General features: G+C 37.9%; 1 protein-coding gene across 3 annotated transcripts in view; it reads left to right on the top strand.

The window, feature by feature from the left end:
• The window catches only part of cfap46 (cilia and flagella associated protein 46), a 61,819-nt gene that overhangs the window by 30,386 nt on the left and 18,788 nt on the right, over positions 1–12,645 (top strand). For 2 of the 3 annotated variants that reach the window (XM_086045807.1, XM_086045805.1), the window contains exons 27-43: positions 1–124; positions 367–520; positions 620–634; positions 1,445–1,668; positions 3,718–3,825; positions 3,932–4,090; positions 4,257–4,405; positions 4,686–4,784; positions 4,862–4,922; positions 5,034–5,174; positions 6,250–6,450; positions 6,525–6,631; positions 6,790–6,972; positions 8,243–8,381; positions 10,550–10,744; positions 11,701–11,889; positions 12,285–12,404. The exon at positions 1–124 is cut by the window's left edge and continues 60 nt beyond it. In XM_086045807.1, coding sequence (XP_085901933.1) covers positions 1–124; positions 367–520; positions 620–634; positions 1,445–1,668; positions 3,718–3,825; positions 3,932–4,090; positions 4,257–4,405; positions 4,686–4,784; positions 4,862–4,922; positions 5,034–5,174; positions 6,250–6,450; positions 6,525–6,631; positions 6,790–6,972; positions 8,243–8,381; positions 10,550–10,744; positions 11,701–11,889; positions 12,285–12,404 — 2,368 coding nt within the window. The remainder of the gene's footprint in view (positions 125–366; positions 521–619; positions 635–1,444; positions 1,669–3,717; positions 3,826–3,931; positions 4,091–4,256; positions 4,406–4,685; positions 4,785–4,861; positions 4,923–5,033; positions 5,175–6,249; positions 6,451–6,524; positions 6,632–6,789; positions 6,973–8,242; positions 8,382–10,549; positions 10,745–11,700; positions 11,890–12,284; positions 12,405–12,645) is intronic. The other variant, XM_086045806.1, reaches the window with a different exon arrangement.

Below are 12,645 nucleotides of genomic sequence, written 5' to 3'. Positions count from 1 at the left end.
CATGCAGACATTACAAGGCAAAGAAGAGCAGAATTGTTCATTAATGTGGCATAAAGCAGCGTTGTGTTCCTGCAATGTAACACAGCAGCTGACCTGCTATCAGAAATCGGTCACCTCTCTCATGGTAAGTAAAGATAATCCTGCAGCGATCTGTGACACCTATGTTTTCATGGAAACATTCATTTTAAGTGTAGTCTTTGGGCTCCATAAAAAACATGAGATCTTACTGCCCTCTTATGGATTCAAAATATCATTACAACTGTTTTCACAAGTCCTTGCAAGGGATGTATGGTGAAATAACAATTACATTTGAATGCTTCTTCTGCTTCCTTTATTGTATATTCTACATATGCAATGGTATTAAAGTCTGAAGAAAATCAATGGCAAAAGGTCAGCTTCCTGCTTGCATTTGGAGCATGGCTGTACTGTCACAACATGTCTACAGAGGAGGCCCAGCATCAAGTTCAGTGGGCCATTGACATTCTTCTTCATTTGGAAAGAGATCAGTCTGAAAAATCAGGTACCACTTGGTGACTAAACTTGCTCACTATTTTACTGTTGATCTATCCGGTAGTTGGTTTGTTGAATTCAGTTTTTCTTTTGGCTTTCATTTGTACAGGTGTACCTGTGTCAGGTGAGTGTGATATCTGCCTGCCAGGGACCTAAACTCAATATTGTTTAACTGGAGCTTTATGAAGAGAATGGCTTCATGCATTTTGGTTATTTCAACTGGTAGAGTGAAAAGTCAGTCACATTCTGTACTGACAGCATCAATTGGTTGCATTAAGATGATATTGTACTGTACATATTGATTGTCTATTTAGGAGTAGGTCTTGTCATTTGTGAAAGACATTCGTTTTTCTGCAATAGGTAAATCCTTGCAATTAACGTAAAGTTTAAATATGAAGCTTAAAAATGTAGCATGTTCAAAATGTAGTCTTGTGGGTGTTAGGTTGATGTGTGAGATGATGTGTCATGCTCCAGTTTCAGTGTGTTTACTGTTGTTTTGTTAATAGTGCTTCTCTGCAGTCCACAGCCTAAAGGGAATGTGTCATTTTAGTTTTTGTTGGTTACCTTGTAAGTACACATTTACCTACTCATTCCTATTTTACTTTTTGTAAAAATCTACCCGGGTGAATGCCATTGAATTCATAGGTTTCCTCAAACCTTGTTCCTCTTATTTTCTGTAATGCGGGATGGCACGGTTCATTAGTGGGTTCGATCCCCGGCCATTGTGACCATATCGATGTATCCTTGAGCAAGATATTGAACCTCCAGTTGCTCCTGATGCTCTGTCATCAGTAGATACTGTAGATGAGGTACAGTGTGAAGCGCTTTGAGTGCCAAAGGTAGAAAAGCCCATTTACCATGTAGTCTTTGCATAACCTTGCTATGTTTCAGACAACTCCTGACTTGTTTTTTTTTTTTTTCCTTTTCTGTCTAGAAGATGACTCAGAGAAGATGGATCCGGGCTCAGTGAAATGTGAAACTCTGGCTGTTGTTCAAGGACTGTCATTCACACAGACTGTGTCCAGTTTGAGGGAGGTGCAACGCCTTGACAGCTTGGTACAAGCGCACACTCTGCTTGCTGTCATGGCAGACAGGAATTCACCTGAGCACCAGTTAAACCTGCTCAGAGCATATGACTTTGTTCTCCAAATATGGCAGGTGAGTATGTTAAGAGGAAGGTGTTTTATTGATATAAAGCTTTTTAAAACAGTATGGGTAATAGTGTGATATTACATTTACTTAGCATTTACCTATCCAGATAGAATTTAGAACATCTGGTACAAGAGGCTCAAACAAAAACAAGGTTACGAATAACAAATATTGAAAGGAGACTTGTAAACATACTAAGTAAGTACAGAACTAATGAACATGAACACACATATGCATATATATATATATATATATATATATATATATATATATATATATATATATATATATATATATATATATATATATATATATATATATATATATATATATATATATATATATATATATATCACACACGCACACACCTTGCAAGATTCAGATTCCCTTTTCTGCATTACGTGTGTCACACGTCTTTTGGACACAGTCCTTATAGAGACTAGAGAGACAAGCTAGCAAGCAAAATAAGTGTGTTGTTTTGTGATGTGATTGTTCCACCGTCAACTATACACCTATACAATTGTTGGGTTTTGTTCTAAATAAACATAATGATGATGATGATGATGATGAACATGTTTACTGACTAACGTCACTCTCGCAATCCTTGGAAGACAATGTATTGTTTTCAGAATATAGTTACAATAAGCCAGGGCCCAGGCAGCAATCCTCACTGTGAGCGAGTGAAAGTTATCACCTGATGCAGCACCCCATTACCCACCCTATAGCTCTAAAAATAAATAAATAAAAATACTGCTAACTATATTCACGTACTGTAAGTTGTCATCCTTGACAGACCATTTGAACATATTAGAGAGCAACCACACTTACCTGACTATCTGTGGTCAGCCACAGATGGGAGGATACAAAAGTTGACAATTAATGTGTTCCACTGGTGTGACTACAATAGTGGTCACGCCATATATTGGCAGGTTTTCTGACCCCTGTGACATGAGTAAGTGCCAAATAAACCATTATTCGTTGTACTGTATATGGAAGCTTGAAAGATGAACAACAATTTGCAGAGCAAAGTACCAGACCAATTAAGAGAACTTCAGATTTTTCATGATTTAAAAAGGATAGCGAGTTCACCTGAATGGTATGCATATGGGTCATTTTCATTTAATTCGATTAATAAAGTGAAGGACTTTTTTTTCCCAACTTTGCAGTTTTTTTTTTTTGCTGCCCTTGATTAAAATGCATAAATGTCTACCATGCTTGAAGTAATATTTTTATAAGTTATTAATGATTTCCCCCCAAAAAATGTGTCCATAATAGTAAATGCAATAGCAAATTTCTTAAGCTTATATGGAGAAAAATCTTAAATAATGATAACACCTTAAAAGAACCCCTGGTGTAACGCAACAACCTAAATTTCTTTAGTTTTTATTGAAAAAAGACACATTAAGCAAGAGCAGAAAAATCATATATGCATACACACAAAAATGTACTGTACAATTTTCAGAAAACATGATGCGAATCATAAAGCTTCATGTGGGACATATTTAATGCCAAAGACATTAAGACATGTCATGTCATGTCATCTTCCAAACCGTTTATCCTATATAGGGTCGCGGGGAGTTGCTGGAGCCTATCCCAGCCGTCAATGGGCGAAGGCAGACTACACCCCGAACTGGTCGCCAGCCAGACATTAAGACATTTTGGCATTAAACATTTGAAATTAATGCTTTTTTATTATTTTTATTTTTATTAGAGTCTAAAGCATTAGTGTAAAGTTTTGACTGATGTTTTTTTTTCTTAGAGACAGTTATTACCTTTTGAATGTTAACAACTGCCAATAATTAAAATACTCATGTCAGTAAAATTGATGATTTTCAAATAGGATATTCTGTGGGTAATGTCTTAATCGTTATTGATCCAATTATATGAAAATTACTCATACGATTAATCAACATAACCATGGGGAAATAATGACAAAATAGGCCGATTTTGCACATGCAGAAAACGGAACTGGCCCAAGCATTGAGCACCGAGGTGTCCCACATTTCCACCCACAAATCACAAAGTCATCACAAATATGGGAATTGTTTATCTCTGCAGGTGTCAACAGCAGTTGTTTCTGTGACTCCCAGTGAACATCCAAAAGGCCAGTGTCCCACTCCTGCTGGTAACAAAAAAGACAAGGGAAAAGGCAAAAAAGTGAAAGATGTACTTAACTACCATTTTTCCTTATTGGTTTGATTTACTTTAATATGTTGTTCCCATGAAGTATAGCAATATATTATTTTTATGTGTGTATCATCTACTTGCACAGCCAACCCCACCAGAAGTAACTCCCAAACCTGTCTTGGATTCCACTCTTCCTTCTACTCTGGAGTATTGGGTTAAATACACTTGCTCTGATCAGGTCCGTTACACGTTCAAAACAAATTGTAACCCACAGTGCATCAGTATTCACAGCATTACAAATCAGGTAAGGCTACTTAAAATACATTGTTTGCCTCATGTCTTAATGTTGTATCTACCACTTCTAAGAGGATAGGTTACTAACAACAGTTTCACTTCAACAATAGAAAGAAAGTGATTTTAATTGATTGATTTTTTTAAAACCATGTATTATTTTATGTACCTAATGTTAGACCCAGAGCTTGTTTTATCTTGACCTTCTGGAAAAGGAGCTCCACTCGCTCTCACTGAGCCACCTGACCCTACCCGTTATGCACCTAGCTGAGACATTTGCTCATGACCTTTTGGATAGGAGGAGCCTTTCTGACTTGTATCGACTCAGGTAAAAGCACTGACACATCACTTCTTTGTTTAGCTAATACCAGGCCCTCCCACTGACAGTTAATTAGGTCTAAATGGTGGAGGTCATGTGTGAAAACTCAAAAGTGGTCAAAAACTTACACCAAAATATCCAGATTTATGAATGGCATTTAAATCATAAGAGTTAAATGGTTTAATTCATAGCCATTTTTTTTAAATATGCAACAGGACAACTGTGAATCCAACGTCATGTAATGCCTAGTCACCACACATTTTTCTTTCTGCCGTTTTCGCCTTATCAGAATAGCAAGGACCTGCTGTCAGCTTGGCATGGAGTCTCATTCCTCATATCATGACAGTCTTTTGAATCTGATGAAAATACAAGAACAAGAACAAATCAGGTAGGTAAAGGGAAATTATGTGCTTTTTTGTACACATAGCATCATTCGCCCACAGAAAATTGTATTTACCGCCTTAGGTGCCACGGAGCAATCACTCTTTTACAGGAGAGAAGACGCCTCTACACATCGCCTAATCAGGTCAGCCCAAAAAGCTTTTCTGCTTTAATGGTACATCAAATGATCCAAAAAAGTTGGGCTAATGCTTCTTGCATGACTGTATGATGTTTTCAAATCTTTCTCCCTTTACAGAAATCTGATATGGAGTCACATTTACAGAGGAAGAATTTGTTTCGGTTGAATATTTGGGTTGACAAAGCAGAGGTCTGCCTGGAGATGGGACTGTACCAAGGAGCCCGTCAACTATTGGCAGAAGCTCAGTTGGTTGCATTAGTAAGTTGAAAGAATAGCCATTGAAGTTAGAAAAAATGAAAGGTCCAACCAGGGGCGGAGCCAGAACATGGCTAATGGGTGGAAAAATCAGATTGGGCCTGAATATTTCTCTCACTGACCACAATCCTCCTGTCCCGACACATTTAATATTCAAATAAAATGACAAACTGAATAATATGAAGTTCAGATCTTCCTTAGACAACCACAATTATGCCATTATTCCATTATGCAAACAAGCGTGTGCACTTTGGGACTGTGGGTGTTTTGGACACATATGTGGGCACTTACACTGCCATCTTGTGGTCTCAGAAGAGTTTTACATACTACAGTTAAAATACATTTTACAAAATACAGTGCAATATAATACAAAAAACTAAGAGAGCATGCTTAATTTTTCTTCTAATTAGGTTGCAATAAGCCCAAATAGCAAAATGAAACATAAAAAATCCATGTAAGAAAACAAATTTCATGAATCTCACTGGGTGGGCAGTGTGTCAATCTGGGTGGGCCTGTGCACACCCAGGCCCACCCATGGCTCCACCCCTGGGTCCAACATGTATAATTTAGTGCCATCTCATGGTGAACTAAGAGAATGCAATGACCTATGGTCGAAGTGCGTGCATTTTGAAGCACGTGCACTACGGCGCCTCAGAGAGACCACATTTTGCAAGCCTACCACCAATTTCATCAGCAGAGGTACAAGCAAAACATCATCACAAATGACTTCTAGTATTCCCTTAAGTGACAAAGTGAGCGCATTACATTTATTACACATGCTGTAGTCATGATGTTCAGATACTACGTTCGCTAAGTTTCTTTCCTTCGGATATCCGTAGCAAAAAGATGGCGGCGAAACATGTCAGCCTCCTGTAGGGGAGGCACGCCCCAATATAAATAGAGATTACCTCACCTACGATTATACATATAAAAAAAAAAATTAAAAAAAAGGAAGGTTGATGTGGTATACATAACCATTTTTTGCATGTTATTGAAATTAATAGTGGGTTTTCACAATGAATGAACGCTGAAAAATCAAAAAATGTCTACACACTGTCACTTTGTTTATTCATAATAGGAGTTTGAGGACCAGACTGTAATGCCAAGAATCTTGCTCGGTATGGCTACTCTAGCTTGTGACGAACATAACCATGCACAGGCCCTCTACCTCCTGGATAAGGCCCAAGCCCTGGGTGGAGACGAGCACTTCTGGTACAAGTTTACCCTCACAAAGGTTGCTGCTGTGGTAGGCCAGAGACTCCAGGATGCACAAGCCAAGGTAAAGAAGATCCTGTTCTTAGACTGCAATTTCCCCAAATTGTTTTAACATAAAAAGACATTTGTTTCTCACAGATTGATCAGATTATCAAGCAAGGGTGTGAGGCTTTGACAGTGGTTCTGAAGCAAAGGGTGAACAGAGCCTCAGAGATCACATTTTTAATTGCATCATTAGAAATGAGGTAATCGTACTTATTCATCCAGCAAACATATTTCAGAGGCACATTCTAAAGATTAAAAAATAGTTTAAAACTCTTGTTCTATATCAGTTGGTTACGATGTTTCAGACATCTTCAAACAGCTAAAATATCTCATGATGTCAATTTGTGCTGTGTTCCAGGGGTGCCATTGAGTGTGTTTGTGCCATTTCTGGCAGTGAGCCTGGAGTTACACTCTCCACAAAAGAACTACAGAGACTAAAAGCTGCCTGTGATACACTCGGACAATGTGCAAAGGTTTTCACTCAACTCAACTACAGAAACCATGCTGCAAAGAGCAATGAAGAGTGCACATATGGTCTGAGGTCAGTACAAGCAAAGTGACTCCAGATTTTGATATTAGTGACACCGGGACTCCCCTTGTTTGGTATAGACAATCCTAATAGAATACAATACAATACAAACAATACAATGCTGTATGAATCTTATTAGTCCTACAATGGGAAGAGTTCACTTTTACAGCAGCGACTTTTACAGCACCACCTCAACTATTGCAGCAATGCTGTAAGCAATCATACATTTATTTTCCAAAGATAACTTCTGACAAGGCCAGATATAATTGGACCCTGACCTGTTAAACTAATAATGTATGGTTTTGGCAACCATGTTGCAGCTCAGTTTCAGGGTTTGGCAATTTCTTATAGCTTGGCCAACTTCATGTAGAACCTCACAACAGAGTTCTTTGCCATGAGGTGCCATTTTTAACTTCTATTGACTAGTATTACAGTGTTAGAACTATAAGACCAAATTCAACACACCTGTTCCCTATTTACACTTGAGATCCTGTAACACCTACTAGTCACGTAGGATTTTATTTGGGCACAATGAAGACATTTTCATTTAGGAGCGTAGTCACTTTTGTTGCCGATGTTTTAACCATTGATGTGTGTTGATTTATTACGATTAAATTTACACTGTTATGTAAGTACATTGACTATTTTACATAGCCAAATGTCATTTCTTCATTGTTGTCTCATGAAAAGATATAACAAAATAATGTAAAAACTGGTCTATTGACTTTTGTAAGGTGTTGTATAGAATTAAAGAAAACCTATCAAAATGAACTCTAAATCGTCACTGGATTTGAATTTGCTAACCATGCATGAGAAATAATATTGTTTACATTATTATATTTTAAACCGTATGCGATTGGAATATGCCAAAATGCAGTTTGACAAGTCAAAAACCTTCAGGGAAAATGTCCTTTGGCCAAACTGGACATTTTGGCTGAGTCTCTCAGCCACTCACATCAGCTTACAGATAATAATCAGAAAGTCAGATCAATGGCTAACAAATGAAATGAAGGTCAAATATTGTAGCTACAGCAGTGACAACTGTCTACCTGTAACCATTTTTTTTGTCCAAATCATTTTCTGGTTGATCCTTTGTTGTGGAAAATTCCAAGATATGCAAGTAAAATACAGTAATACTGGGATAGGGATTTGACACTTTAACCTTGAAATATGTATGAAGTAAGATTGTACTAGTTTTGTGTTAGTGTTTTGCTGATAACGGATCCTTGAACATTTCACTCACTTTATGTTCTCCTTTAAAAACATTATCACCCCTCTGAAGATTTCTGGCCAACAAGGCTACAGACAAAAAGGAGAAGCAGCGTTTTCTGCTCGATGGACTCTCCCATATGCAGTTAGCAATCTCAGAACAAGAACGTGTGGTTTTGAATGCTGAAAACCTGCTCCACTTGGACGAGGCGGTAAGTAAACTGCACCAATTTCACACAAAAGTCTTGAGTAGCATGTAAACATTTTCTGATTTTATTTTTCTTTTATTATTCTGATAATATTGGAAAGGAAATGTCTGCACATTATCATATTTCTTTGGATTAAGGTTTGCTTAAATTGGGGGAAATGTAATGGAGATAGGTATTAATCAACCAATAAAAATCTGCATGAAGCAGTCAATCAAATACTGAACTCCCTGTTGTTGTGTCAGGTCATTGAGATTGTATTACAGCTATACAATTATGCATGTTTCTTTTTATGTCCTAAATCACGAACTTAGTAATGCTCTGAAATGAACAGCCAAAGTTTTTGTCACTGTAACTTGAGAGCCAGGAATGTTTCAGGTTAAACACTGGCTGATTGACAGGACATTTTGATGGAACCAGAAAAAAAATGTTTGAATCAGCAACCCAAACACCTGCTGGAGAACCAAGTTCAGTTAGGTTTTTTAATCAGATGTCCTATCATTGGATTGTCTGACAAACAATGGCTACAGTAGATAACCAGCAGATGGTGCTGCTGCCATAGTCAGTTCTGGCATGCTTCTTTTCGAGGCTACAGCAACACTTATATTTTTAGATCAGGCACATTACAAATGTCATTTGGTTTACTTTATCAAATACATGCACATTTTAGTGTGTATTCTGTTTTTATTTACTGTACATTTTAAACAACTTCCCAACTTCATTGGAATTGGGGTTTGTAATACAATTAAAGGAAAAAAAATAGTATGACTAAACACATCAACATTTAAGCGTGTGAAATTATGTTCTCATTTTTAACACCATTACATTTGAAGCATCATCTGTGGGTACTCAAGCTTCCTTCTGCAGTCTGGAAACATGTAATCCAACCTTCCACAGTTTATGTGCCACATACCCTTGGTCAGATTGCCAATGGCATGATGCTGCTTTATTATAGCAGGATTTGTCAGCCTTTTTTCATGGAGAATGAAGAAGGAGCCACCCCACCTGCGTTCTGCTTTTGGAGTTGGTATCAATAGCAGGCGACAGTGGATGTGTGAAAGTGAATATTTGGAATGAGTGACTCATATGACATGTTGCTTATAGGTTGAATGCAAAAACAGTGAAGAACCATCAAAATGATTTTATTAATTTTCTTTATGCGGACAAATGTATTTGAAAACGACTGTGTTGATGCTGTGGACATTAAGAACTGGTTAAAAAGATTTGTTGATTACTTATTTTTATTCTAAATGTAAAGTTTTGCTGTTAGTAGTTTTTTCATGCAGCATTAACAATTAAATGTAAGATCTTGTCTATTTCGCTTTTATAAAAAGATAAGTATTTATGTTACAGAGGAAGTCAAGTCCCCCAAAAAATCTTGACAATAATAAGTTTTATGTGCCCCCACTCGTCTAAACACGACATTCTGATTATTATTGCATTTGTGCATGAATTGCATGAATTAAGCGGAAAAATCCACCCGTTTTTGTCCATCTCAGGGGGTGGCCATTTTGCCACTTCTGTCGACAGAAAATTAGCTCACAGTGCCTAAGGGCTCATGTAACGACCGTCACAGCTTGCCTGTTTTCTGGGGTTTGGTCATGTGACGTTCACAAGCTGAGCCTGTAGGCACTGTGATGTCATTTTCAGTCGACAGCAAGTGACAAAATGGTAGCCCCCTGAGGTGATAAAAAGGATGGGTTTTGCTGCTTAGTTCAGATTCCACAAATTCATTATTAATCAAAATACTGTGTTGAGACTAGTGGGACCGCATAGAATATATTATTGTAAAGGCAAATTTGGACTTGATTCCCACTTTAAGTGAAATCTAGGAAAACCGTCTTTAGTTTTCATAAAAATAAGTAGCCTATGTGATGTGAAATTAACAAAGACTGCCATTATTACTTTTTTTTTGGGGGGGGGGTAAAAACAAGTCAAGAAAGACTGTCTTTATATTTCAGAAAACATTAATAATTAAACATTACTGTTAAAAATGCACTTCCAATAAAATATTGGCAAAACCGGTTGCCATTTTTATTTTGAGGTAGTATTTTGACAATGACAATTTTATCGGTGTGGTCTGTGGAATACAATACCGCAAGTGTGCATTTCTCTTCAATTTATGATTTAATCACCTATTGTGAACTTGCGGTCTGGATGTTTTCTTTTGCCAGAGTTGTGGAGTGATATTGTCACCCAAGTGGACACTACTACGCCTCCGTCTCACCCTGGCAGATGTTTGCTTGGCAATACTGGAGGAGCATTGTGAAGAAATAGTAAACCGGGCTCTGGTCAAGGACAAGTCTATTGCTGAGATAGCAATTGAAGATTTTATGCGCAGCATTCCCGAAACCAACTCCATTGAACAGGTATCTCCTACATGAATTCTATAAATGCACTTAAAAAAAACGATCTTCACAGGTAAGCATGTAACATGGTCTTTGACATCACCTTTGTATATAATCAATAAGAGAAGATTTCAGAGAAAGAATGCAAACACTTGAAGATATCTAATTCTGTACAGATATGGAAGTACAACCACAGGTGAACTAATGGAACTCATTTGTAATCCACATTGCTTCTGCCTTAACTGTCCCCCATTTTGGATTGTTTCACAGCCATATTCCACAATGGATTAAATCTCCTCAAAATTCTACACACAACACCCTTTTTCCTGCATAACTGTCAACGGAGGTGAATCAATCATGGCTGACCTGTTTTCTGAAGCTGAGCCACGATTGGTTGTCACCTGAGCAGTTGTGATGTCATTTTCGGTCAACAGAAGTGACAAAATGGCTGCCCCCTGAGATGGCTAAAAAGGGGTGGATTTTGCTGCTTAAATCATATTCTACAAACGCAATATTAAGCAGAATGCCGTGTTTCAACTCGTGGACCTGCTGGGAACATATTCTTGAATGGTTTGATTTCCTCTTAAAGGATGTGAGTGGAAACAAGTTAAAATTTTAAGCATTGCTTGAATAAACCTAATGAATAGTATAATTGCAGAGGGATGATATAGTTTAGTTTTTGTCCTAGCACATTGCAGTTAAGTACAGCATTCATTGCCTTTAATTAGTTTTGCTGCCTCCCACTCCACCTTTCTTTTCCACCTTCACAGTGGATAATAGCGACAATAATGGCTGTGTGGAAACTTACAGGAGCACAATCACCTCCTTCCATTTTACCTAACTGTTTTGAACTTACCAATATGTTATTCTTTCCAACCCAAGTAGTTCCTGTTAATACAGGTCCTCACAAACTATAGGCTTTTCACATGATGATACGAATAAGTACAACCGACTTAATATCCTTGTGTCTTTAACAGGAGTGGATGAACTCGGGCAGCACATTAGGCCAGACGTCATTGGGCCAGCTGGCTGCAGTGAACTCTTGCTCTCTGGACGACATGGAGATGAGAGCACGTTGCCTGAGTTTGATGGGCAAAACCCTGAGACTGCTGGCTGTGCAAGAGGATCCTGTTTATATGTCTTCTCTCTGGGACAGACACCTAAAGGTACAAAACACCTAACGGAAATTTAACTTTGAAGAAAAAGAAGCAATCCCTTCCAAGTGTGATACTTACATTTTTTGTAAACAAGAAAACACATCGATATCGAGGTCATCACATCTCAAGTGAAGCACTCCTATATAGACTCCGCGAGTTTGTTTATGTTTCCACCATGTAGACCATATGCCGCTGCTGCTCTGAATTTAAAGGGAATTAGCCAGGAAGCATTAGCTACTCTCCCAACGGCGCAAACACCCATTTCTAACTGTGCATGTCTCAAAAAATACCAAAAGAAAGGAAACTTCACCCATGCACATAGTTAGGGGCCGTTTTGCGCTAGGCACATGATCATGCTGTGGTTTACATTAACCCTGTAATCTTGAAATAATTTTCCACAACAGGAAGGTACATGTGGCCCCACTACCACGTTTAAGGAAGAAGAGAATTCTGGGAAAGAGAAGGAAAATACTTTAAGCAGTAAAGAGTCCAGGATGCCCTCTGCTAAAAGCACTGAGCTGCAGGTATATCCCCCCCTGACATGTGACGTTGTCACTCATGGCTCATCTCTTATTTGTGAATTTCACCTCATATGTCAATTTCCTATATACGTCATTATCTGGACCTTCCTGTAGTTCTTACAAAAATCTGAGCTGAGACATCTGATAAACACTTGAAAAGAATGTGGACTATTTTTAATACATATTATAGCATTGCCTGTAAATGGTCTCATTCATCCAGGTCATTTAATTCTCAGGGCTTTGA

This window comes from Filicampus tigris, chromosome 11, assembly GCF_054856515.1.
Source record: "Filicampus tigris isolate MCC_2025a chromosome 11, RoL_Ftig_1.0, whole genome shotgun sequence".
Classification (NCBI taxonomy): domain Eukaryota; kingdom Metazoa; phylum Chordata; class Actinopteri; order Syngnathiformes; family Syngnathidae; genus Filicampus; species Filicampus tigris.
Note: the sequence above shows the minus strand (reverse complement) of the source record. Positions and strands in the feature narration are given on the sequence as shown.